Genomic DNA, 24,726 nt, shown 5'->3' on the forward strand with positions numbered 1-24,726 from the left:
TACAGCCTAAACAAAGTCAGCGTTTCAGAACTTTGCTCAAAATGCTGCACAAACCTGGGCTGTTTCCTTGAACTTGTCTCAGAGAAGGGAAGAACTTGTGTCCATACCTGTGCAGGCTGTTCTCAGGAGGAAGCAAAAGGGAAGAAAATGAAGTGTCTGAGCAGCTTCCTGGTTCTGTTCTTCATTTCTGGAGTTGGGGGCTTTGATCTGGTCATCGACGACATCCCAGATGTGAGTACTGGGAGGCAGGGCCCAGGTCTCCCTTCCTTGCTGAAGTCTGCATGGAAGCAGCAGTGGGAGCAGAACTGGGTCACTGCTTCACAATTTTCTTCTACTTTTGGCTGTGATTTTTTCTGATAATTTGTCATTTGTAATGTTGTTTTTAAAATAATATTATTAAAGCTTATTATTATTATTATTATTATTATTTTATATTATTAATGGGAGAGCACAAGAATAAGTCCAAATAACATTCCAAGCAATTTTCATGTTTTTACTTCAGTGTTGCTTTTTCTGGTGCCTTTTCTTTAAACATTTAAGTGAGCTTTTATACTCAGATCTTCAGCATATTTTAGACCCTGTTTCCCTGGAATATGCAGAAACAGGGCACCTAGACATCTTTGTGGGTGGAACACTGTGAACTTCAGCAAAGCCTTGTATGGAATTGGGTTTCTGTTAACAGGAATTCAAATATAGAGTGAATATCCTATTGACTTTACATTCCTCAGCAGAGGGATGAGAGAATTTATAAAAGAGATCATAATTTCTTGGGATAATACAATGAAAAGAATCATACTTATTGCTTTGGCTCTGAAACTGAGTCTCAATTTAAACCCCCAGGCTCAGGTGAACTTAGATTTGGTGTCTACACCCACTCCCACGTTGTAGTTTTGAAATATTTCTGTGAAGTCAGCAGGGATGATACAGAACGTTCTTTTCCTTTGCAGGATTAATAAAAATCTTCAGTGAGATAGGATATCCTATTTTTCTTTATTTTTACAGCCATTTCCTTGACTCAATGAGATTTTAAAACTGGGTTTGTAATTCCCAGGAAAAATATTCCAGACCTGTGGTTCTTTCTAATTGTAGATGCCTTATCAATTTAACATCAATGAGCTTAAACAATTTAAATTAATTTTGTGCAAACCTTTGTGTGTATGCTATCACATAAGTTGGAAAGGAACTCATGCACTTAAACTTCTTTATTGCCATAAATTAAACGCATAACAGAATTTAATTGAGGGTATTGCTGTGGTGTGACCCACACTTGTAAATGAATCAGTGCAGCTTTGCACTTGGAAAAGACCTGATGTTCTTTTGCTGTCACTGGGGGAAATTTAATTCTCAGGTATATTGGTGTAAAACCAGAGACACTTTCTACTGGTTTGAGCAGAAATTCTCTGAACTTGCTTTGAGTGAGATCAGTGTGAGAAATGCTGTAGTTCCCATGTAGACCCATCCTGATGATAATCATCTGCCTCTTGCTCTTTGTGGTCATTTCATGTTAAATATTACTCCTTGTTTCAGAAGGAAAGGCTGTAAAATGATGGTAAAGGTCATGATTTTACAAGAGTTTATAGAGCTGGTTGGTCACTGAGGGAAACTGAATGTGTGAGGATTTTTGGTCTGAGACGGTTTGTGCTTCTCCTCCCCATTAGCTTCCAAGGGAGGAAAATTCCCTTTGGAACTCTCCTGTATGCAAAGTGCTAATCAATAATGTGATAAATCAAACAGCAAGGCAGCAGCAACTCCTTCTTCTTCTTCTTCTCCCTCCTGTAGGAAGTGGAAAACCTGATTGACCTGGAAATTGATGGATTTCCCTCAAGCCCCAAGGCGAGAAATGGCAGGTACCAGGTACAGTACCCAGAAATGCTTCAAAGAGGAGGGAAACCAGAATGCCTGGGAGCCCCCTCCAGGGGTCTTTTTCCATGTCCAGGGTTCTGAGTGTACAATCATATGGGACCAGCTGGTTTTTGTAGGCACTGAGGCTTCCATATCTCTGCTTTCCTTTAAGTTCTACAGGTTTTGTTCTGTGTCTGTGCTCCCAAGGTGATAAATGATGGAGATACTTGTCTAACTTCATGTCTGGGGAAAATCCCATTGAAATGGGTGAGGTTTATCCATGAGAAAATGGAAAAGGACTTCAGGCACTGGCAATGTAGGCTGTAAACATTCAGTCCATTCATTCCTGTGGTCAAAGAGTGACACTCAATGATGAGCTGGTGGCATCTGAGACCTGGGAAGAAAATTTGTTTCCAGCACACTGATGAGTTGCAGATTATTTTAGTCCGTTGGCTTGTGAGACAGAAACATTTACAGCAGCATTGCAAGAGTTTTTCTGTGTTTTACACAGTAACAGTTAATGGTAATACTCATGACATCAGTTGTTTGAACATATTAATTTTTCATTACACTGCATGAAGGAAATGATGCTCAGAGTGGACCTTGTCCTCCACCAAGCTCTGGTGCTGCTGCTTGTTTCGAGCTTGTTCAGTGTAATGAAAACAAAAGATCCTCTTGAGTAATGTTGGATTTCCCAGAGTCTTTGAAATTACACGCAGGCAAACCAGATTTTCCTCTGTTCCACGGCTTTGGATGGAACTTTTTGATACCTAAAGCCTGCATAACAGCGGAAGAAAATGGCAGATTTTAGCATGAGTATGAATCAAGCCTTCTCACGCTTGCCAGTCCAGTATTTAAATAATTGAATCATGATCTGAACAGGAATCCCTCCTAGCTGCACTTCTTCAGGGCATCATTTCTTTCCAATGTGTCTGTATCAGTGCCATATGTATTATGTTGCCTCTGCTCACAAAATTTTGGATACATAGAGGCACAGACATATGCATGCTGTAATTTACAATTCTACCAACTGGTTTCATTGTATCGTTTATTGCTTTCAATCCCATCCTTTACCTATCAAATAAATCTTTGCAAAACCGGTAGAACTAAGATCTCAGCTGTTCTTATATTAGTGGAGTCACAATAAAATATAATAAATGAGATTAAACTGACAGCAGCTCTTGGCCAGCAGCAGGCAAACAGTCATTTACTGTTCATCACTACAGGAAGGCTGTCTCCAAATTATTTTTTCAGCACTATGATTTTCTGCAAAGAGCTCACCAGCCCATTGGCAACAAGGCAACAGAGCTCCCTGCAGACCCTATTGATTGGCTCTAAACACAGAGGATGGTTTTCTAGGTACAGATAAGGTGTTCTGCTATTTTGCTCGTGAGTAATTCCCAAAATGCTGTGCCTCAGGTGTGTGACTGGTCCTCGTGACCACAGCAGCAGAGTGTTCCATGGGCTGGAATGCAGGTGACCTTGTGAACCTCCATATGGTGCTGCACAGCTGTTATCTCTGCTTGGGAGGAGATAAAGTGTCTAGACCTGTGAGGCACCCTGTGAGGTGGGATGTTCTGTAACACATTCCCCACACCTGGGGCCTGATCTCTGCCTGTCCAGAGGTGGGTGAGATCACACCTTCCTTACTGTTCTGCCTGCCTGGCTTCCCCTCCAAGAACAGCAGCACAGGAGGGATATAGGGAAAGAGATAGGGTGGAATGATGGAATTGTGGTATGGTTTGGGTTGGAAGGGACTTTAAAGCTCATCTCATTCCAACCTCCCTGTGGAACACCTTCCACACCTTCCACTATCCCAGGCTGCTCCAAGCCTCACCCAACATGGCCTTGGACACTTCCAAGGATGGGACAGCCACAACTCCTCTGGATATCCTGTGCCAGGACCTCACCACCCTCACACTGAAGAATTTCTTCCCAAATCAGCTGGTTGGGGATTCCCTCAGCTGCCAGGGTGTAAATGTAACCAAACAGACAAGGATCCATCTGCAGCATCGTGAAGACAAACTCTGCCAAGCCTTAGGTCTGAAATTTCTCTTCTTGCATCCCACAGTGAGGATCCCCTGAAAGGAGTTTGAAGAGGCTGCAATGGATTTGGAGTGTGTTAAAAGCTGCTTAGGGATATAAGTGAATTGTGAGGGAACAACACCTCAAAGAACTGGAAGGGCATTCTGGGTAGATCATAGAATCACAGAAACATGGAATGATTTGGGTTGGAAGGGACCTGAAAGCTCATCTAATTCCAACCCCCTGCCATGGGAGGGACACCTTCCACTAGACCAGGCTGCTCCAAGCCTTGTCCAACCTAGCCTTGAGCACTTGCAGATCATATCTTCTTTGTACTTTCTCATGCTTGGCATCTGCTTTTCAACATTTTTCATGCCCCAGTAGAAAATAAATTTCTGTCAAATGCAGAACATCTGTGATTCTGCCCTCCTTATTTTACTAAATTGCTGCAAAGTCCATGCAGAGTGATTTGAACAAAGAGCACTGTGAAGGGTTGAATATCCATATCCTGCATAGGTTTCAGGAGAATGTGCATCTCAGTGTCTGAAGAAAGAGCCCAGCATCTGTCCTTCAAACAGTTCCTGAGGCACATGTTGTCTTCATTCTGATAGTCAATTTGGCATGCATGAGATATAGCATCAATGTTCTAAGATCTTGGTCTTCATCTTTCCAAAATTAAAATTGTTTCAGTTAATGTTGGTCTAATCCTAATTTGTATTCAAGCTGGTGATGTTCCCTGTGCCAAGGGTATGTGTGGGGCCAAAAATCACTCTTCAAGGTCTGGTCCCTGATCAGGTGTGGAAGTCCAGTTCCTGTACAGTGAGGTTTGTGGGGTGTGACAGGATCAGTCCATCAGGCTTTGCATATCCTGAAATCCCAGTCTGAATGCTTTTGGTACAGCTTTCAGAGCTAGAAATTAAAACCTGCATTTGTTCTCAGACAGGCAGGAATCCTCTCCATCTGCCTTTAAAGGGTCCTTAAAATCATGTCTTTAAAATGAACTTACTATGACATCATTATCTCTTACACAGCACAAGATTTCTCTAGAACAGCATATTAATTAGTTTCAAATGAACTTAACAATTGCAGAGCAATCTTCCAGTTCATCATGGGATTAAAACTCTTTTGGTGAGCATCTTCTGTGATTTTGGGTCCTCTTGACCATGGAGAGCTGAGCTGGCCTAGTTGTGATGATAATATGAAAGTAGATCTCTGCTTTAAAAGGTTGCAGCTAGGTGAGCCAAATTCAGGGGATTAATATAAATATTCCTTGTGGGAGGAAGATTTTTTGGGGGGAATTAAACAGAATTACTCGAATGGCCACAAGATGTCAGCACTTTGCCATAGAAATTTCCAAACGAAGCAATTCATGGGGCAGGGGGAAAACCACAACCATTAATGAGCATTTTGTATAAATAATGCACACATAACTAACTTCCACAGGCACAAGCATGTAAATGTAATATCGATTACACAATATGTTTTTTGATACATATTGCATACAATACATAAATAAATATTTTCTAATGTAAATGACAACAAAGTGAGCTAAAGAAGTCTGGGGTTTGAGGTTTTTCCACTTTTCATAGAAAAAAAAAGAGAACCTTTCTGTTAAAAACAAGGGTGTCCAAGGATGACTTTCTGCCAGCGTGATTTGCTTTCAGGAGGAATGTTTTTCTAGAAGATAATGTTTTCTTTAAAAAAAAAATAAAAGAGGAAGAAAACTGTCCTGTTTATGATAGGTTCTGAGGCACAGCTGGGACATCACATGCTCCAACATCCCATGTAGTAATACATGAAATAAAACAAAAGGAATATTCACACTTTGTCTGGGAACTCAAACTAATTCTCATTCATGTCCAGAGTAGGGCAATGGAGCTGGGTAAGAATATGGAGCACAGGTCTGGTGAGCAGTGGCTGAGGGAGTTGGGAAAGGGGCTCAGCCTGGAGAAAAGGAGGCTCAGGGGGGACCTTGTGACTCTGCACGACTCCCTGACAGGAGGGTGCAATCCTCTGCTTCTGAGGAACAAGGGACAGGACAAGAACAAATGGCCTCAAGTTGTCCAGGGGAAGTTTAGGTTGGATATTAGGGAACAATTCTTCCATGAAAGAGTTGTCAAGAATTGAAACAGGACTCCCATGAAGTATTGGAGTCACTATTGCTGGAAGTATTCAACGAAACATGTACATGTTTAGTGACCCTGGCAGTGTTGGGTTAATGGCTGGACTTGATCTTAGATGTCTTTTCCAAACTTAACAGTTCTGTGATTCCCTATGATTCTATGATTCATCACCTTAGAAAACTATTTTTAGACACACATCCCTGTCTTGAAACAGCCAGTCATGTTCTTATCTTTGCTGAAATATCCCCTCCATATTTTTCTTTTCCAGAGAAGCACATCTGACTGGGGGTATGTTGGAGATCTGGTGAGTATTTTTCTTCCTCTGTGGTAAATAATATTGAACAAAGTGATTTTCTAGTTAACCATTTTTTTTGGAAATCAATCCCTCTGTTTGTTCATTTCCTTGTTTTTACTGCCGGTTGGGTATTAACCTATTTTCTTTAAACAGAGAGCTGTTTGCACAATACTGTTGATACATCTGCTCTTGGAGGGAGAAGGGTATGGTAAATATGAATAAATAAGCATCAAAAGTGATTAGACGAAGACAATGTCTTAATAAAACACTTAAATACTGTTATCCCCCTGCTGTGGTTTAACCATTTATGACACTAGGTCAGTAACCAGTGCTTTAAGTCTCCTCTATTTAGGACTTTTATTGAAAATGTGAGCTCTCTCCTCTTCAATATGTGATGTTCAGGATTACTGTGTAGCTTTCCGTGCTGGATTGCACTCATACAGTAATTCCAAGGACTGGTTGCATGATGAAAAGCAAGGAAAACATTCCAGCTTAAAAAACACCCTCTTTCAGCTGAAATGTTATCATGAACTATATTCACGTGAATATCTTGCCACAATTTCCAGGTAAAATTATGGAGATGTCCAGCACTTGAGCTCCTGTCCCCTCTAGCTGCCATATTGTAAGGACCAGCCATTTAAAAGTACCACTGAGAATATAAAAATTATTGATATTGTCCTCTAGGGCATTTTTTTCCAGAGGCACCCTAAATTAATGGAGTGATTTTGTCAAATGCAGGTGGAGGATGATGACAAGATAGGTCTTTACAGCTACAAGGTTCAATCCACCATCACATCCAGGCTGGCCAACACAATGATCCAAGCCAAGATGGTGAACAACGCCAGGCGGCCGCAGCCCATCATGTTTGATGTGCAAGTCCCCAAAGGAGCTTTCATTGACAACTTTACCATGTAAGCAGTGGTCAGCTATCAGCCTCGTCTTCTGGAAGGGTTCCATGAGCTGGGAAGGAAGTGTTTGTAAGCTCAAAAAGCTTTTATTGTTTTCCAGGTTTAGTGTAATTTTTGGAGGCTTTCTCAAGAGGTTCATGTCATCAGTCAGTCTGTCTGTCTGTCCAGGTCTTCTCCAGTAATTATTGAGCTGCTGGTCAATATCAACAAAAAGGGACAAAAGTCTCAAATAGACTAAGCCTCCATTTTGTCAGTTCAAAGGAGACCCAAATCAGAGCCCTCACTGAACAGAAGCTGAGCTGGTTCAGTATCCATTCAGAGAGGCAGCAGCCAGGTTGGTGGTCAGGAGATGTCCTGATCCATGTTCCAAACCAGCCATGACATCAGGATCTGCCTTCCCTGCCCAAAGCATGGGGAAAGTGTGAAGGAGGTGGAGGAAAGCAGATCCTCCTCAGAGCACAATGGTGCTGGCTGCTTGAAATAAAAATCTGGTAGGGAAAAAGATAGAGCTCTAGTGAAAATCAGAATTCATTACTTTGGGGTTAAACAAGAACCTTGTTATTTCATTTCCCACCAGCTTAGATTTCACTGATGTAAACTGAAGAAACAGTCCTCAATTGTAAAGTTGTTTCTTTTGCAAGCTGACTGTGCTTCTCTCTCCTAGGGATATCAATGGTATCACATTTACCAGCCATATTCGGGAAAAATCTGAAGCCAGGAAAATGTACGCTCAAGCAAAAGCCAAAGGCAAAGCTGCTGGAATAGTCAGGTATAAACACTCTGGAATATGGGTTTTGTACTGAACTTATCCACAGGAGGACTAAGAATATCCCAGGAGGAGATAGATGAGGGGGAATCCTGGGAAGGAAAATGGTTACTTACAGCAGCTCTGATATTTAATTGTCACAGACTTAGATTGTGTTTCAGCTTTCTGCTTGCTAAAACACCCTGTGCTAACAGACAACTGCAGCTCCCTGACAGAGGCCACAGCTAGAATCAAAAGCCTCAATCTAAACCAAAGTGCAAAGAAGCTTTTCCTTGTATTTTCTCAAAAATAACCCCACAGCTGACTTTTCAGGAGCAATGCCTTGGATATGGAAAACTTCCAAACTGAAGTGAACGTGCCGCCAGGAATGAGGATCCAGTTCCAGCTTCACTACCATGAAATGATCCGAAGGAAGCTCAGCTCCTACGAGCACGTCATCTCTGTGAAACCAGGACGCCTGGCCAAGCACATGGAGGTAAAGCAGAGCTGGGGTGTTTAGGAAGAACCCCACAGGTGAATCCTTGCTGAGAAAGCACCCACAGTTTTCAGAGAGGTGTCCCTGCTTGGACAGGGGGCTTGGAACTGGATGAACTTTAGGATCCCTTCCAACCCAAGCCATTCTGTGATTCTATGACAAATCATTTTTATGGAGAGACAACCAGGGATCATCAGCTCTCATGGGACAGTACCTCATGAAGTTGGGGTTTTTGTGAAAAGCACTGTTCCAAATAAATAGCAAGTATTGTTTGTTTTTCTTCAGTCAAATTTACACAAGAGTATAAAAATGTCCAAGCTTGTTTGGCCAAGTGGTTCTGACGCGAGTCAGTCACAATTCAGGGGATTCTCAGCTGTGTTTACAGGACATATTTGTTCCTCACTAGACCTCCAAACCCTGTCCAACCAGGCCTTGAACACTTTCAGGGATGTGGCAGGTCTCCACAGTAAATGTCCTCCCCTCCTGCCTTCAGGTGGATGTGCGCATCATCGAGCCGCAGGGGCTGCGCTACGTGCACGTGCCGAACTCACTCGGGGATCATTTCAATGGAATCACCACCATCTCCAAGGGGGAGAAGAAGGTAACCACTCACAGACTGGAACTAGCACAAAATCTCCACTTCTCACACTTACTCTACACAGTCCTGGCAAAGTTTGTACCTGCTGGAAGCATGCAATCATGCAGCAAAATTTGTCTTTAATTCCATAGTAGTTGTTTCCTGGTATTCAAATTCACTCCCATTCCTAGTTTAGAAAATTATTTCAGAAGTACTATGTGTCTATATTAAGTCTTACCTTCTCAGGCAATTTCAAGTTATCCAGTTGAAATAGAAAAAAATGCCATGAAGTCTGCATAATCAATCACATGACTAATGAAAATTTTTCCTGCTAGTTAATTCACAGACAAATGGCAATCGTCTTTGGGGAAAAAAATTCAACTAGAAACCTATTTAAAATGTTGAAAAAATTATGGACAGTTTCAACTAGGAAAACGTTAATAAAACCCAATGTATTTCTTAATAGAAATGGTTTGGACAGTTGTAGCTGAAATATTTGGTGCTGTACATGGGTCATGTGATTTGTGTCACAGTTGCTACTACTGAATCAACATATCCAGGCAAACCTTAGTGCTGTTTTCCTTCTGAAATGACAAAGTCCATTTTCCGCAAATAATGAAAGCAGGAAAATGTTCAGTGAAATGAGATATTTCACGAAGATGTGGAGTCTCTTTGTGTGAATCATCCCCCTCTCACACAACTCCTGGCTGACTGATGGTCTCTCCTCACTTCAAGGCTCATGTTTCTTTCAAACCAACAATGGCTCAGCAGCGAAAATGCCCCACGTGCTCGTCCACGGCCGTGGATGGAAATTTTGTGGTGCAGTACGATGTGAACAGAGAAACCACGGGGGGAGAACTGGAAGTAAGTGTGGCTGCTCTGCTGGGAGCAGAGAGCTGTGAATAAAGGAATTGCTGTCCTTCAGCAAACTGTGCTAAACTTCATCCTTCAGGGGAATAAGCATGAGGACAAGCTCTGTATCCAATTGAAAGAACAGAGGGATTTTAAGTGGGCAGAATGGATTTATTTAATTTATGACTAAGACGTGGGCTTACATATAGTAGGAGAAGATTCCTGTCATGTCCAAAGCCAATGTCTTTATACCTGGCAGCACTCTGGTGATTTAATGTAGAATCAGAGGATGGAGTCATTGGATGTTGTACCAATACATCACGAGGAGACAACCAGAACATCACTATTTTTATGTTAACATGAAGCTGAGTTATGAGGTTGAATTATTACAGGCAGAACAGTCTTTTTCAAAGCATTTTTCATTCCTCCCTATGCTAGGGCATGGAAGTTTTCTGAGAACAAGGCTCTGCTTTTATTGAGTAAAAATGGTATGAGGCTACAGAGATGTGCAGAGCTGAAAGTTAAAACTGGCCAATAAAGAAGAGAAAAGACAATAGGGAAAAATAATTAGCTCATTAAGAAAATAAGAATTTTCTGCTTGTCACTGTCTTGAGTTTTCTGAAATCTTTTCTATTGCTCATTTAACTGTGGTTTTTAATTTTATTTTGCAGATTTTTAATGGCTATTTTATTCACTTCTTTGCTCCGGAAAATCTTGATCCACTGCCCAAAAACATTTTATTTGTTATAGATGTCAGTGGCTCAATGTGGGGACTAAAAATGAAACAAGTAAGTGTTTGACCTCTGTTGCAAAATGAACATTCTGCCAACTTTCCCCGTGTGCTTTACCATGCAGCTCTGTAGCATGCTGGCATGTAAAATGACCAGCTTAATTTGGAGAATATTTGGAATCAAAAACTTCATAATTTTTTTATATCCCATTATTTAGAATGCTTTTTCCATGTTTTAAGGAAGAGGTCATGCCAGATTTTAACTCTAAATTTAAATTTTAATGGACAAATGGATCACAAAATATTTTGCAAAGGCTCTGACCTCCTTTTTCTCTAGTGCTCCATACTGAATCCTGGGAAAGTCTCAGTGGGGATACTGCATCCCTGCTTTCCAAACATGGATGAATTTTTGACAGCCCTCTGAAGACCACTAAGGATTATTTAGACAACATAACCCAAAAGGGGAAAAAATGTTAAAATAAGATATTTTAGTCTGCAAGAGAAAATGCTTCAAGAAAGATAATCAACCTCCAAATATGCAAACAATTGTTCTGAAAGGGAAACTCAACAGCTGACTCTCATGCCCAGCCAGGGTAGAATAAGATGGAATCAGATGGATTTGCAGCAGGACAGGTTTATGTTACATATTTGGGAAAACCCTGTAGGTCTGAGTGAGGAGTTTGGGAGATTGTTTATCATGTGTCACTGAAGGGTTTTAAGAACTGACTGGACAAACGTTAGCTGGGGATCATCCAGGTGTATTTGAATTTCCTTCAGAGCACAATAGTAAGGCTTGGCAGATTGCTTCTCAGGGGAAATCAGTGCTGCCAAACTGGGATACAGGTTAATTGTCACGTGTTTAAATCACACATCTTCAAAGAGATGTTACCCAGCCTGAAATGACTGCGTTGCAGACAGAGCTAAGTCTCCTGAGCTGATCCGATCTCTCCTGAACCACAAACGTTTCTCTCTTTCCCTTCACTCTGTGTAACCAGGAGTTAAGCAAGTTGAGTCACATGAATGTATCCTTCCTAATTGCAATTTTTCTGTGTTTCTTTGGGAAAGATTTGGACATTATGCAAGAAGTGGGGGGGAAGGGAGATTTGGATAGCAGATGCTAATTTGGATTTCAGTGCTCATGTGCTTATTCCTCAGAGGCTGATATTTGCCTGTGGTCACAAGTTAAGAAAAGGCTTTCATAAGCAGGAAATACAAACCTGTCTTCTCTTAAATTTCTCCTCAGACCATCGAGGCCATGAAGGCAATACTGAGTGAGCTCCGTGCTGCTGACCACTTCTCCCTGATCGACTTCAACCACAACGTGCGGTGCTGGAGAGATAATCTGGTCTCAGCCACCCCATCGCAGGTGGAAGATGCTAAGAAGTACATCCAGTCAATCCATCCCAACGGGGGTATGAGGTTTTGATTGCAGGGTGCTCACAGAAGTTGCATGTCACAGGAGGGGGTACTTCAGACAGCCTTCAGACTGACAGAGTATTCCTAAAAAAAGAGTCTGACTCCCAAAACAGGAAAGCATGCCTAAAGAAGAGCAAGAATTGCAGTTTGTTGTTTTAGGGGATGGGATAGCATCTCATTCTATGGCAGATGGAACACAGATCACAGAGCAGCTGCCTTTGATCTATCTCACCTCCCATCTCAGAAATCCCAAATGCCATTGGAAGATGAAGTCCATCTCATACCTTGGATGAACAGGCAGATGAAATATTCCCTAAGCAGGGAATCACAATCTTTGTCCTGGGGTGACAGCCAGCTGAATATGAGCCAGCAGTGTGGCCTGGTGGCCAGGAAAGCCATTGGTGTCCTGGCTTGGATAAGCACTTGTGTGGCCAGCGGGAGCAGACCAGTGACCCTTCCTCTGTGCTGGGCACTGGTGAGGCCACACCATGTTCAGTTTTGGGCCCCTCTCAACAGGAAAGACATTGAGGGGATGGAGCATGTCCAGAGAAGTGCAACTGAGCTGGGGAAGGGTCTGGACCACAAGTCCTACAAGAAACAGCTGCAGGAATTTAAAGACATGGTTTAGTGGTGGACTGGGGTTAATGGTTGGACTCGATCTTAGAGGTCCAACCTTAACCATTTAATGATTCTGTGAGCTGCCAAATGCCATGTGGGCAAGCTGTTAATCCTTTTTTGCATTCATTTTCCAGTCTGATAAACAAGGGCAGCTGCCTTTTTCAGCTGTACAAGTTTTGGAAGGGGTTTATGATGATTTTAATCTGCCACTCTCTGAAGTGCAGTTCTAGATTTGTTATTCAGTTATTTGTGTATCAATAATGTGGAGACACTCTCACTAACATCAGAGCCTTCTGGTGGTGTGTCATCTTCATCTCCAGAAGTTTTTACTACAGTGAAGTTATAGACTTGTCCGAAATCATCAGTGTGTTGGGAATAGGAAACAAAGCTGGATATATGAGTGTCTGACTTTGTTAGCCCAAAAGATTTGACATATAAGCTTAGAGATCAGCTCCCATACAGCAAAGCCAGTTTAAATACAGCATTTTATTATCTTGTCTCTGGAGCTGCTGATTTTTGCTTTCTTGACAAAGAAAATACCTATTTTCTGATTGCTCAGCCTTCAGATTTCTGATCCTCTCATCCTGATTTCTTACTCTGCTCTTTCTGTGTCACAAATCAAACATTAGATAAGCTCAGCAAACATACACCTCTTCCTGTCCAAGGAATGGGCTCATGGTCAGAAATAGAAGTTTTTCCATGCTGTTATTCAATCTCCTTCCTGCAAGCCCAGTAATTCTTCCCCACACTTAGTTCCCAACACCACAAATGGTGACACTGGAATTAGTGAGGGGGAGTGGCGGGGCCTCATGAAGACAACAGCCTGGGATGAAAAAGGGAACCAGAGTGCAGAAAGGTGTTCCTAGACATCAGGGAGGAGGGGTTTTGCTGCCTTGATCTCAGCTCTTGTCCCTCTCAACTCCACTAGAATCTTAGAACCGATCTGGATTCAACAAGAATGAAAAACTTGTTTTGTCCATTGTGTCTTTGACAGGCACAAACATCAATGAAGCTCTCCTGCGAGCCACTTTCATCCTGAACGAAGCCAAAAGTTTAGGCATGCTGGACCCAAACTCAGTTTCCATGATTGTATTGGTATCTGATGGAGACCCGACAGTGGGTAAGGATCCTGCTTTGGCTGAGAAGAATGGCTGGTGGGGTAACACCGAGAAAAACAACAAGTAGACAATTTGGCAGTGAAGTTTCTAAAATTCCATTCATCTTTATTCCATTGCCTTGTGTTGCCCTTTTGCCAAGTGCTAGAAGTGCCATGGGGCTTTGCACAGAAGCTCTCAAAAGATTAATAGTATGTTAGCAGGTTGATTATTTTTTTGCAATTTACAGAGCTGCACAAATCCTCTAGGACAGGTAATCAGAACAGTCTTAGAGAAATTGGGCTTTTGAGCAACCTGGTCTAGTGGAAAGTATCCCTGTCCATAACAGGGGGAGTGGAACTCAATGATCTTTAAAGTTTCTTTGAACACAAACCATTCTATGATCCTATGATTGTACAAAAATTTCCTTTGTTATGACCTTAGCCCACACAGATCTATGCACTCACAAGCATAACATCAAAAGCAGAAAAAAAGAGTGGAAAGCAAATTAATTTAGATTGGACTTGGTACCGGTCAAAGCAATTGCTGACTTGAAGATGCCAGCTCCAAAAAGTCTTCCATTAAAAATAAGCTTGAAAATAAAAAAATTGAAAAACCAAAACAAAACAGTTCCAATGATGACAGAGAACTTCTGAAGTAAAATCTTCATGGAGATGCCTTAATCTGCAGAGTTTGAATCACTAGCTCTGGGAGAACTCTAGATGTGCTAGAATTTAAAATCCCCTGGGATGTTACTAAGAGCCCTGGATCTCCAAAGAAAATGCATCAGATACCAAAAAAAGTGTCTGAAAGGATTGTCTTCAGCACAAACACTTTGCTAATCTCTCTCTAGAAGCTCAAACGTTGCTGTAGGCAATGGAAATTGGGCACTGAGCTTGTTTGGATATTTCCCTAATATCCAGAGAGCCAGAGACACGGGGAGAGCAGGAACGTGCTCACCCTGATGGAGACTTTTCTGTTGCTCAGGTGAATGTCACCCTTTCTGTGTCTCCAAGGTGAGCTGAAGCTGACAACAATCCAGAAGAACGTGAAGCAGAGCATAAAGGATGAATTCTCTCTCTTCTGCCTCGGGATTGGGTTTGATGTAGATTACGATTTCCTGCAGAGAATCGCAACCGACAACCGTGGCATGGCCCAGAGGATTTTTGGAAATCAGGAGACTTCTCTCCAAATGAAGGTGAGTTTCTGCCTCACTGCCTCTGAAACTCTCCTCTTCTGTTCACAGCTGTAACTCCACTAGCAAGAAGTTCTCAAAACCCATCATTTCTTCTGGAGAGTCCTGCAAGATAGCAATCATATTTCAGCTGAAGTGGTCCTAGTTACAGTTTTAATAATATCTATAACACATACTTTACTTCCATGTGTAGGAATAATATTCTATAAACTAGCCTTAACTATAAGAAAATATTTTCTGAATTAAAATTAAGGCCTGGTTGTTACTTCAGGCCATTTCATCACTAACAAAACCCCTAGATATAATTGCTAAATGATAATCCAGATTTGGCAATGTTAGAAAAAGTTCCCCTCTAGCTCTGGTTCCAAATCAATGAGCAGGAATTGCAGCTGATCAGACTCTGACATCCTTATACTGTGACTCTTCCCTGATTTCACCATCTCTACAAGAATTAGGTGGGGAGTAGCTGTCACAGTAGCCCAGAGCTGACCATCCTGAGGAAGGATTCAGGCCCACACACATCTGTGCTCAAGACTTTTAGGTCTAGGAACAGCACAGCCCATGGACTTCTGACCACCCTTTGACATTCACAAGACTTGGACCAGATATTCTTGCTGTACCCCTTCAAAAGTGTGAAGGAGTCAGCATTCTGTGAGATAAGGAGATTCCCTCTTGCTTGTTTTGTCACCCACTGTCCCTTCAGTAAGAGTGGCCTGTGCAAGGGTCACTTCATGTACAAACTCACTTCTCTGTCTCCTTCCCTCTCAGAATTTCTACAACCAGGTCTCCACCCCGCTCCTGAAGAAGATTCAGTTCAACTACCCACAGGAGTCAGTGTCAGATGTCACCCAGAGCAGCTTCCACAACTACTTTGGTGGCTCAGAGATAGTGGTGGCTGGGAAGGTGGACACAGAAAACCTGCAGCACCTGGAGAGCGTGGTCACAGCCACTGCAGTGAGTGAAGGGGTCCCTGGGACACCTGCTCAGGGCTTTTGGGCTGGTCCATTCCCCTCTGTGTGCAGTCTCCCTGCTGAAGGGTAATGCCAGCAGAGGGTTTTGTCCTTCTGGGTTATGGGTGGGAATGCGGAGATACTGATGGGGAGATTTTTACAACAGTGTTTCACAACAGCTACAAGTACAGCCAGGAATAGTCACTCCCTGCACCCTGCAGCCTGCCAGAATAAATTCCTTCTATAAATATACCAAAAAGACTAAAGCTAGACAAAAGTATGGATTTTCCTTCATGCTTCATGGAGATGCAGGAGTGATCACTCCCTAAGGCAACTCCATTCATGACTGAACTTCCCACCACCAGGGAGTTCAAACTGGTGGATCTACAGCACATCAAGTCCTAGCACTGCCCTTTTGTGTGTGATGAGATTTTCCCCATGTTTTCAGGGCTGCTCTTCCAGGTGGAGTGGGATGGGATGGGATGGGATGGGATGGGATGGGATGGGATGGGATGGGATGGGATGGGATGGGATGGGATGGGATGGGATGGGATGGGATGGGATGGGATGGGATGGGAATATTACATCCAGACCCTTCTTTCTGAGGAAGAACAGAATTATCTGCACTTCCTACAGGGCTTAGGAGTTGCCATTTGTCAATTGTTGGAAAAAAACCAAACCTCTTCAATATTTTTTCCTGCCAGAACACAGTGCAGTCCAAGGCTCTGTGTGAGAAAGCAGAACTTGGTTTGTGTTCTTTGGTGGAATTGGATGTGAAAAAACCTGAGGGGAGGATTAACAGAGCTCTGTCAAGAGCCTCTTCTTTTGGCATGAGGTAGCACCTCTTGGGCTACTATTAACAGCTCCTTGAACTGCTTTAATCCACTGTCACAGAAGTGTCTTTAGCAGAAGGACCTCCTGCTACATCTCCCCTCTCCACTGCAGTCAGGCCAATGGTGCTGGGACTTTCTGACCTAGAAGTGACCAAGGGCAGACCAGAGAGGGTCCTTAACACAACCCAAGAGGGGAATTCAAGGCACCCCATTCTCCTGGCTCCTGTCCCTCATCTTTCTCTCTCTCTGACTGCACAGGCAAATGCAGAGCTCGTCATGGAAACCCTGAGAGATGTAGAAGAGCTGGATGGATTCATGAAGAAGGACAAATATGCAGATCCTGAATTCACAAGGAAGCTGTGGGCCTATCTGACTGTCAACCAGATGATGGCAGAGAGGTGAGGAGAGATGTGCTCAAACAGGCCTGGCTGTGGGGCTGAGGGAAGGAAAAAATGGAGATTTACCTTATGGAGCCTGAGTGAGAGCAATGGACCAGGTCAGGATTAACCCCTTCAGCCTTTCCTCTTGCAACAACACTTGGCTCTGTGACCCCCCCATGACAGAACTGCCATGGCAGCTGCCTGTAGAGCTGCTAGCCAGGAGTTCTGCTTCTGTTTCCACCCAGAAATGCAGCCCCCACTGCAGCTTTGAAGAGGAACATCACCAAATCCATCCTGCAGATGTCTCTGGACCATCACATCGTCACCCCGTTCACGGCCATGCTGATAGAGAACGCTGAAAAGGATGAGATAATGCTGGCAGACCAGCCCAAAGACCCCAGGAAGGGCTGCTGCCCAGGTCAGTGTCTCCTCTGCCCATTACTTTGTCCCTCATATTCTGTGAAACTCTGGTGTGGGTTAGGGACACAAGGAAGAAAATGCTGACAGAGATTTGACCTGTGCCATCTTCAGTCCTGCTGTTGTCCCCCAGCTCCTATTTCCCCTTGCTCCTCTTCAGAGCAGGGTCAGCAGATGTGAGTGTCAGCTCAGCATATTCAACAAACCAAGTTTCATGGATTGTTTAAGATGATGTTGCTTTATGAACTGAATGGGAGAGAGACAGGACAAGTTACTTTCTCCTGTCTCCATCATGGGAGAGCTCTAGAAGAAAGGAACATGATCACAGATATTACATGCTTGCCCTTCTTTTAAACCTGTATTCACATGGGTCATCCCAGAGCATGCAGGAAGAGTCCTGCCTTTTCTCAGGCACCTCAAACTCAGGACCCAAATCAGCCCATATGCTGATTTTACCATATGCTGAAGTTTTAAGAGTCAGTTTTTTTCTCAGCAAAACACTTCAGCTCTTACATTGGAGGCTTTGCTAAAGAGAGGGCTGCTCTCATGATAAGAGATAAAGAGCCAGGCTCCATTTCTTTACTGATAACTTATGGTGAGCTATCTACCCTCTTAAGTCATGTTTAATTGGTGGAGACACTGGAGCAAATCCAACCTTATGTCATTGTACAAATCTTGTGTAAATGGTGTTGCACCTGTTTTACATTGCTGTAACAACATCAGGCTTTGATCTACTGCAGTGCTCTAAAAATTACACTATTAAATATGTCAGCACTTACAGAACCCTAATTGTGACTGTCATCTAACAGGTACTCTGGGATTAACTCCAAATGCACCCAATAACAACAAAGGGATCCCATCCTGGGCCAATGTCACAGCTGTGCCAGTCAGCTTCATGCCTGAGCAAAGGAGCCCACCTGTGTCCTCTGTGAGCATCAACAGAGGTAAAACCTGCAGCATTCCTCTGCAAAGGAACACCAGACATAACAAAACTCATCACCTAATGATGCACCAACACCCCTAGAAGTGTTTCAGGCCAGGATGCAGGGGCATTTGGGCAACCTGGTTGAGTGGAAAGGGTCCCTGCTCCTGGAACAAGATGGTCTTTAGTGTCCCTTCCAGCCCAAGCTTTTTCTTTATAAATTATGGAGTAATTTTGATTTTGAATAGATGAACCTGTAAAAATGTATGCTGTAAGCTACAAGGATGAAACTATTTTTGGATCCTAATAGGATATAAAGTGTCTAAGTGACCTCATGAGCTGCTGTGTGCTTCCCTGAGGCTGGGGCTATTTGCTGAGCTTGACTTTAACTTCTCTGCAGTAGCAAAGTTACCTCCATTGTAAATGACAGATGAAAGCTCTTGTAGAGTTACTGCTGTTGTAAATGGCAGATAAATGTTCTGTGCTAGATAAAAATCTCTGAGTGTGCTGGTGACTGATGGATCCTGTTAATTCTTGGGCGTTTGCCACAGTTTAGTGGCAGTTTATTTGAGCAAGCCAGCTGTGAGAACCACTGCCCATAAACACGGTGTTACCACAATAACTCTGTGTGTGATGTGTGTATTTATGTAGTGATCACACAAAGAGCTCTCAAACTCCTCAGCACAGGGAAATCTCAGCCCCCACCAACCCAGCAGGAGCTGAGCAGAGCTTTGCACTGCAAGACAAGGCTGGAAGCAGCTGCCTCCAGTGATGGGTGCAAGTGTTTGTCTCATCTGAGGCAAATGTTAAAGGACATGAATTTTTGAGGGGCCCAATCCTGTCAGGTTGTTAAATGCACTGTGAGAACAAGTCCTGGATTGTATTCCTCAGTGGGGTTAGTGGGCAGGATGTGTATTTACCTGGCATCAGTATGGTACACTGCATTTGGCAGCTTTCAGACCAGGAATGTCACTTCCTCTCCTCAAACCAGGGAACTGTATGAGGAGGAAGTGTCTGAGGGGCTTTTGTGAGGAGCATCTGAGAACTTTTTTAGCTACCTTAGGGTGGAAAGGCCCTTCATTTTACTATGAGGAGTCCCAAAACATGCTTCAAAATCCTTTTGAAAAGGTTTTGTGCCCCTTCCCTTTAGGGCAGGTGCTGACCTGCTTCTCACACTTGTTTGTTTTCTGTGTTTCAGTGGACAATGACCCACATTTCATCATACACCTGCCCAAGAGCCAAAAGAACATCTGCTTCAATATCAACTCGGAGCCTGGGAAGATCCTAAACTTGGTTTCTGATCCTGGCACTGGTAAGGGAGTAAAACATGGTTTATTTTACAGCACAGTATTTTTTGCTTGAGTCTGAATGATGTTTGGAGAGACCAGGGGAATTGCCTACAGCAGGGACTGTGTGCTGGCCAGAGTGTGGCCAGCAGGCTGAAGGAAGTGTTTATTTCCCTCCACATCTGGAATATCATGTCCAGTTTGGGCCTTGCCAGTACAAGAGAGATGTTGACAAACTGGACTGAATTCAGTGGTGGCCATTAAGATGATTTTGGGACTGGAGCAGAGGACAGAGAGGGAGAGGCTGACACAGCTGGGTTTGATGGTTTGATCAAGCTAAAATGAAGAAGTGGTGGATCCATGGTGGGTCTTGTTGCTGTGCTCAACCATGTGAGCAGAAGGTGAAGGTGAAGCCTCACAGCTGAGGGACAAGGGGCTACAGAAACAAGGTGCAACAGGTGAAACTCAGAGTGGAAGTGAGGTACTGGGGAAAACCCTTTCACTGTGAGGATGGCCAAACACAGGAAATATCATGGAATAACAGAACAAGTGAATTGGCAAAGACCATAAGGATTATCAAGTCCAAATTTAAACACAGCACTGGCAACCCCACCATGAAACCATGTCCCCAAGTGTCACATCCACGGGTTTTTTCATTTTTTGAGATGGTGACCCCACCATTTCCCTGGGCAGTTTCCGTGAAGAAACTTTCCCTAATATCCAATCTAAACCTTCCATGGCACAACATGAGGACATTTCCTCTTGTCCTATGCATCCCTTACACTACACCTGAAGGGGTTTTGCTCCTGCTCCCAGCAAGATCTAACAGCAATTCCCACCACATTATTGTGCTAAAGGATTGAACAGTAGCATCAGGAGGCAATTTAATAATTTATTCTCTTCTCTTGGTGAAGAAATTAGAAAAACAGGGGGTCGGAGGGGTTCCTGTTTCTGTTGATCCCATGGTGCTCCCTGTTGAGATCAGAACTCCAAGTCTCCAGGCAATGCTCCAAGTCTGAGGCAACATTTTCTTCTCTGCTCTCCACAGGAGTTGTGGTCAATGGGCAGCTCATCGGGGCCAAGAAAGCAGAGAACAAGAAACTCAACACATACTTTGGCAAAATTGGGTTTTATTTCAAAAAGAAAGGCCTGAAAGTGGAGATCACCACAGAAACAATAACGCTGAAAGATGGCTCGTATGCCATCACACTGACCTGGGCTGACACAGGGCACATCATTCGGAAACAGTGAGTGGATTTTTTACCTGTTCCCACCTAATTCTATTTGAGATACCCTCAGGGCTCCTGCCATGCTGTCTTGGTTTGGAAGACAGGTGTCTGCTAAGGAAGGCAGGAGCCTCCCTTCAAATGGCAGGTATAAACCCCCTCCCTCCAAATTATTATAATTTTGAAATTAAGGGGCTGTCAGGCAAAGATATGGGAATAACAGTTCTTTACTAGGAAAATTAAAAAAAAAATACAATAATACAAAACAATAAAACACTGACAGAGTCAGAATCCAACCTGCCACCCCATCAGTCAGTCAGGGTGTTGGCAGCAGTCCCATTCCATGGTGGCTGCATTGTTCTGCAGTGACAGATGTGGCTCAGTTGGAGCAGTGCTCCTGTACAAGGTGCAGTTTTCCTCCAAAGGTCCAGTGATGATCTGGTTTTCCTCTGGAATCCAGTAGAAAAAAGCTGCTCTGATGTTCCAAATCTCAGATTTTATCTAGGTAGGAAAGGCTTGGCTCGTCCCCTGGGTGGAGCATCTCCCCATGGGATGATGGAATTTTATCAGTCATGTAGTGAGACTCAGTGGCCATGAACAGGAGAGATCTGCTGGAGGAAGGATGGGTTGTGGAAAAGATAAAGAACTCTGCCCCACCTGGTTTTAACAGCTGGCCCATTAACAGAGGATGTCTCCCACAGAGATAAGGATCACTGCCCCATTTGGTTTTAACAGATGGTAACAGAATCCACACCCCTGGTCACATCCTGCATTGCAACCCAAGACACATGTGATGACTCACACCATTCAGGAGAGCTTCCCCTGCAGATTAACAGCTGTCAGCCATGCTGGACACCCTACAACACTGTTTGGGCAGCAGGACCACATCAAAAATCTCAATTCACAGCAGGAAGAGCTTAAATTTGTAGGGGAAATAGGTTGCCTCAGCATGGGGGTGAAGTGTCTGTTTGTTACATACTGTCTTGCCAGATCTGGGCACCACTCCCAAGGCTCAGGGTTTTTAATGGATCCTCTGACATTTCTGCCATCCCTGTGGGATTGCTCTGGATGCCTCAAGGGGCTGAGAGCTGTTGTTTGGGCAGATGAACTGACCCTGCCCTTTGGTCCCTCTCTGCCAGGCTTCTCATATCTGTGAAGAAAGAAAGCAATGTTACCATCACTGTGGGAGAGGAGATGTCCTTCATGGTTTTGCTGCACCGTGTGTGGAAGAAACACCCAGTGAATGTTGACTTCCTGGGGATCTACATTCCCCCAGAAAACCAGTTCTCTCCTGAAGCCCATGGGCTGATAGGTAAGGGCAAGGGGCAGGCAGTGGGAATGGTGAAAGTGGTTTTGCTAGATCTTGGAGGGAATTTTATAGAATCTTAGACATAAAATATCCTGAGTTGGAAGGGACCCACAAGGAGCCCAGCTCTTGCACAGGACACTCCCAAGAATCCCACCGTGTGCCTGACTGCATTTTCTAAATGCTCCTTAACTCTGGTTTGGTGCTGTGACCACTTCCTGGGGAGCCTGTTCCAGTGTCCAACCACCCTCTGGGTGAAGAACCTTTTCCTAATATCCAGCCTAAACATCTTCATGTTGTTAATTTGTTGGTGACTGTGTTCTGATGGAAAAGGTGTAGAAATTATTCAAAAAGAGAATAGGGAAAGTCCTGTAATGTCCTGGAAGCCCCAAGGACATTGTGGAACATCAGGGTCCAGGAGATTATTCCTTATTCCAGCTGGGGAGGGTGTTTTCAAAACAGACCTGACTAGACTTGGTGACAGGACTGAGACAGAACTTTCCCTGCCTGGCTAAGCTACTGTGTGTTGAAAATAAAGACCGAAACAAACTCCTCAAAAGTTTCCAAGGAGATTTCTGTGGAAACATCTGTAATCAGCTCTTTCCTAAAAGACAACCCTTTCTACTAGTGATATAAAACGAAAGCAAGGCCTCAGTTCATAAGGCAAATCAACCTTCTGATTCCTGGACCTACCTAGAACTCCTTTTGAGAAGCAGAGATTGTTTTCCTGATTAGAGACAGAGTGCCCTGTGATCCATGCAGGATTGGTTTGCCTGCTGGAGCTAGTTTGATTTTCCAAAAGTGCCTGGCAGCAGCTGACATGGAACTTCAAAGGTCAGGACACACAAACAGCTTTAAACCTCTCCCTGTCCAGGTCAGTTTGCGTCTGAACCAGAAGTGTCAATCCACCACCAAACACCTGGGCAAGCTCCAGAGAAACCACAAGCCATCATGGAAGTGAAGGGCAACAAGTTCACTGTGACCAGGTAGGAATCATATGCTTTATTGCTCTCTTTCTAAATCAGTTCTGTCCTTAGAGCTGCCTGGCATTTGATACTGGACCGGTTTGAAAAGTGTCTGGAACCCCCAGAACGAGGTCACAAATTAATTGTGTTTTGTGGTTATTTCCACTTCCTGCTGGTGGAAGACACATCTCCCTGCTTTGGCAGAGCAGCAGCAGTGTTGAGCAGGGTGTCCCCTTGTTTATTTGCCAAGCTGTGACCCTCCTTTGGGTGTCCTCTCCCTGCAGGGGCGTGCAGAAGGACTACAGGACAGACCGCGTGCAGGGGACCGACGTGCTGTGCTGGTTTGTGCACAACAGTGGCAAAGGCTTCATAGATGGCCACTACAGGGATTACCTGGTCCCCCACCTCTACAGCTTCATGAAGAAACCCTGAATGCTCCAGTTTAGTACAAAAAATTCCCATCTGCTCCTTCATGCCCAAACAACTCTGAGCAGCAGCTGTGAGCCTGTCACACCAGGCTGGAGGCGACCCCACCACTGTTTGCTTTGTTTTATCAGTGTTTCAAAGACGTGTAAACTCCCTTCTCTGCTGAGAAATGAAATCTGTAATAAAGTGACATGCTGGGTTGGAGGAGGTGTCTTCCTCTTGCTGTGTCTGATTTAATGGGCTGTAAAATTCCATTAAAAATTTCTACTGTTTTCTAATATCCATTTCATAGTAGAGGTGTAACAGTATTGTGGCTCTTGCAGTGTAGGCAACACACACAACCAGATTTAATATGTATTTAATACTTGCACCTTTGTATTTCCAGACTGTTGGGAAAATTTAAGTTCATACAGGGCTGGACTGGGCAAAAAGAAGTATGTGCATTAAGTAAAGGAAATTTAACAGAAAAGGAACATGGGGCTGGAATGGGTATCATGAGCAGTCTCCAGTATTTAAAGATGTACTAACCAGTGGTGAGGAAGGTCCTTGAAATAATTGTTACTGCTATATTGGCAAGAATGGATTAGATGAGTCTCAGACAGCCTCCAGCCTCTTTGGGAAAATTCAACATCAGAATGGGGCTTCACACAGGTACAAATCTTTGAAAGCAGGAAACATTCACACTGTATAGAAATAACCATCAGTACTAGAATTTCCCTTCCAGGGGGCTTAGCTCCCAAAAGATCACTTACTTTTCAGGAGCATTTAGCAATGAATGAGATCAGCAGTGAAATACACCTCTGTGTGTACCAAAAGCTGGGTTTAAAACTCTTTTTGAACATCTTATTAAAACACATTGGCCTAATTATTCAAACTCATTGGCAGCCCTAATCTAGGGAAGGAAGTAGTCTCCTTGCCCTCCTGAATTTTGATTTCTTTCACTTAGGCACTAAAAGCTGGTACAGGATCTTTCTTGCAGCTGTGTCAGCATCAATGTGGTTTTGAAAAGTCTCTTCAAAGTTCCTCTCGGAAGTGTCAGAGACTTCCTACAGATCAGTTATTGCTTCTTTCAACTCACCCATCAGTTCTGGCCTCCACA

The 24,726-nt window shown here is 43.5% G+C and overlaps 1 protein-coding gene across 1 annotated transcript; it reads left to right on the forward strand.

Moving 5' to 3' along the window:
* On the forward strand, positions 1 to 23,831 carry ITIH2 (inter-alpha-trypsin inhibitor heavy chain 2). Its single transcript, XM_033058062.2, has 21 exons — positions 1 to 231; positions 1,780 to 1,854; positions 6,259 to 6,294; positions 7,024 to 7,196; positions 7,858 to 7,962; positions 8,272 to 8,434; positions 8,928 to 9,035; positions 9,747 to 9,875; positions 10,535 to 10,651; positions 11,837 to 12,005; positions 13,622 to 13,747; positions 14,738 to 14,919; positions 15,685 to 15,870; positions 16,958 to 17,097; positions 17,325 to 17,497; positions 18,306 to 18,440; positions 19,617 to 19,730; positions 20,753 to 20,951; positions 22,070 to 22,242; positions 23,111 to 23,222; positions 23,486 to 23,831. The coding sequence occupies exons 1-21, from the start codon at positions 148 to 150 to the stop codon at positions 23,631 to 23,633; spliced, it is 2,847 nt and encodes a 948-aa protein (XP_032913953.1). The 5' UTR covers positions 1 to 147; the 3' UTR covers positions 23,634 to 23,831.
* Positions 23,832 to 24,726: the final 895 nt, after the last annotated feature.

Source organism: Catharus ustulatus, chromosome 4 (genome assembly GCF_009819885.2).
Source record: "Catharus ustulatus isolate bCatUst1 chromosome 4, bCatUst1.pri.v2, whole genome shotgun sequence".
In the NCBI taxonomy this organism is placed as follows: Eukaryota; Metazoa; Chordata; class Aves; order Passeriformes; family Turdidae; genus Catharus; species Catharus ustulatus.

Excerpts from the sequence above, each read along its gene's own strand:
- ITIH2 (XM_033058062.2), top strand. The coding sequence starts at position 148 with ATGAAGTGTCTGAGCAGCTTCCTGGTTCTGTTCTTCATTTCTGGAGTT. Across the intron at positions 8,435-8,927 it reads GCCTGGCCAAGCACATGGAG|GTGGATGTGCGCATCATCGA; the intron begins GTAAAGCAGAGC and ends TCCTGCCTTCAG. Across the intron at positions 9,036-9,746 it reads TCTCCAAGGGGGAGAAGAAG|GCTCATGTTTCTTTCAAACC; the intron begins GTAACCACTCAC and ends CCTCACTTCAAG.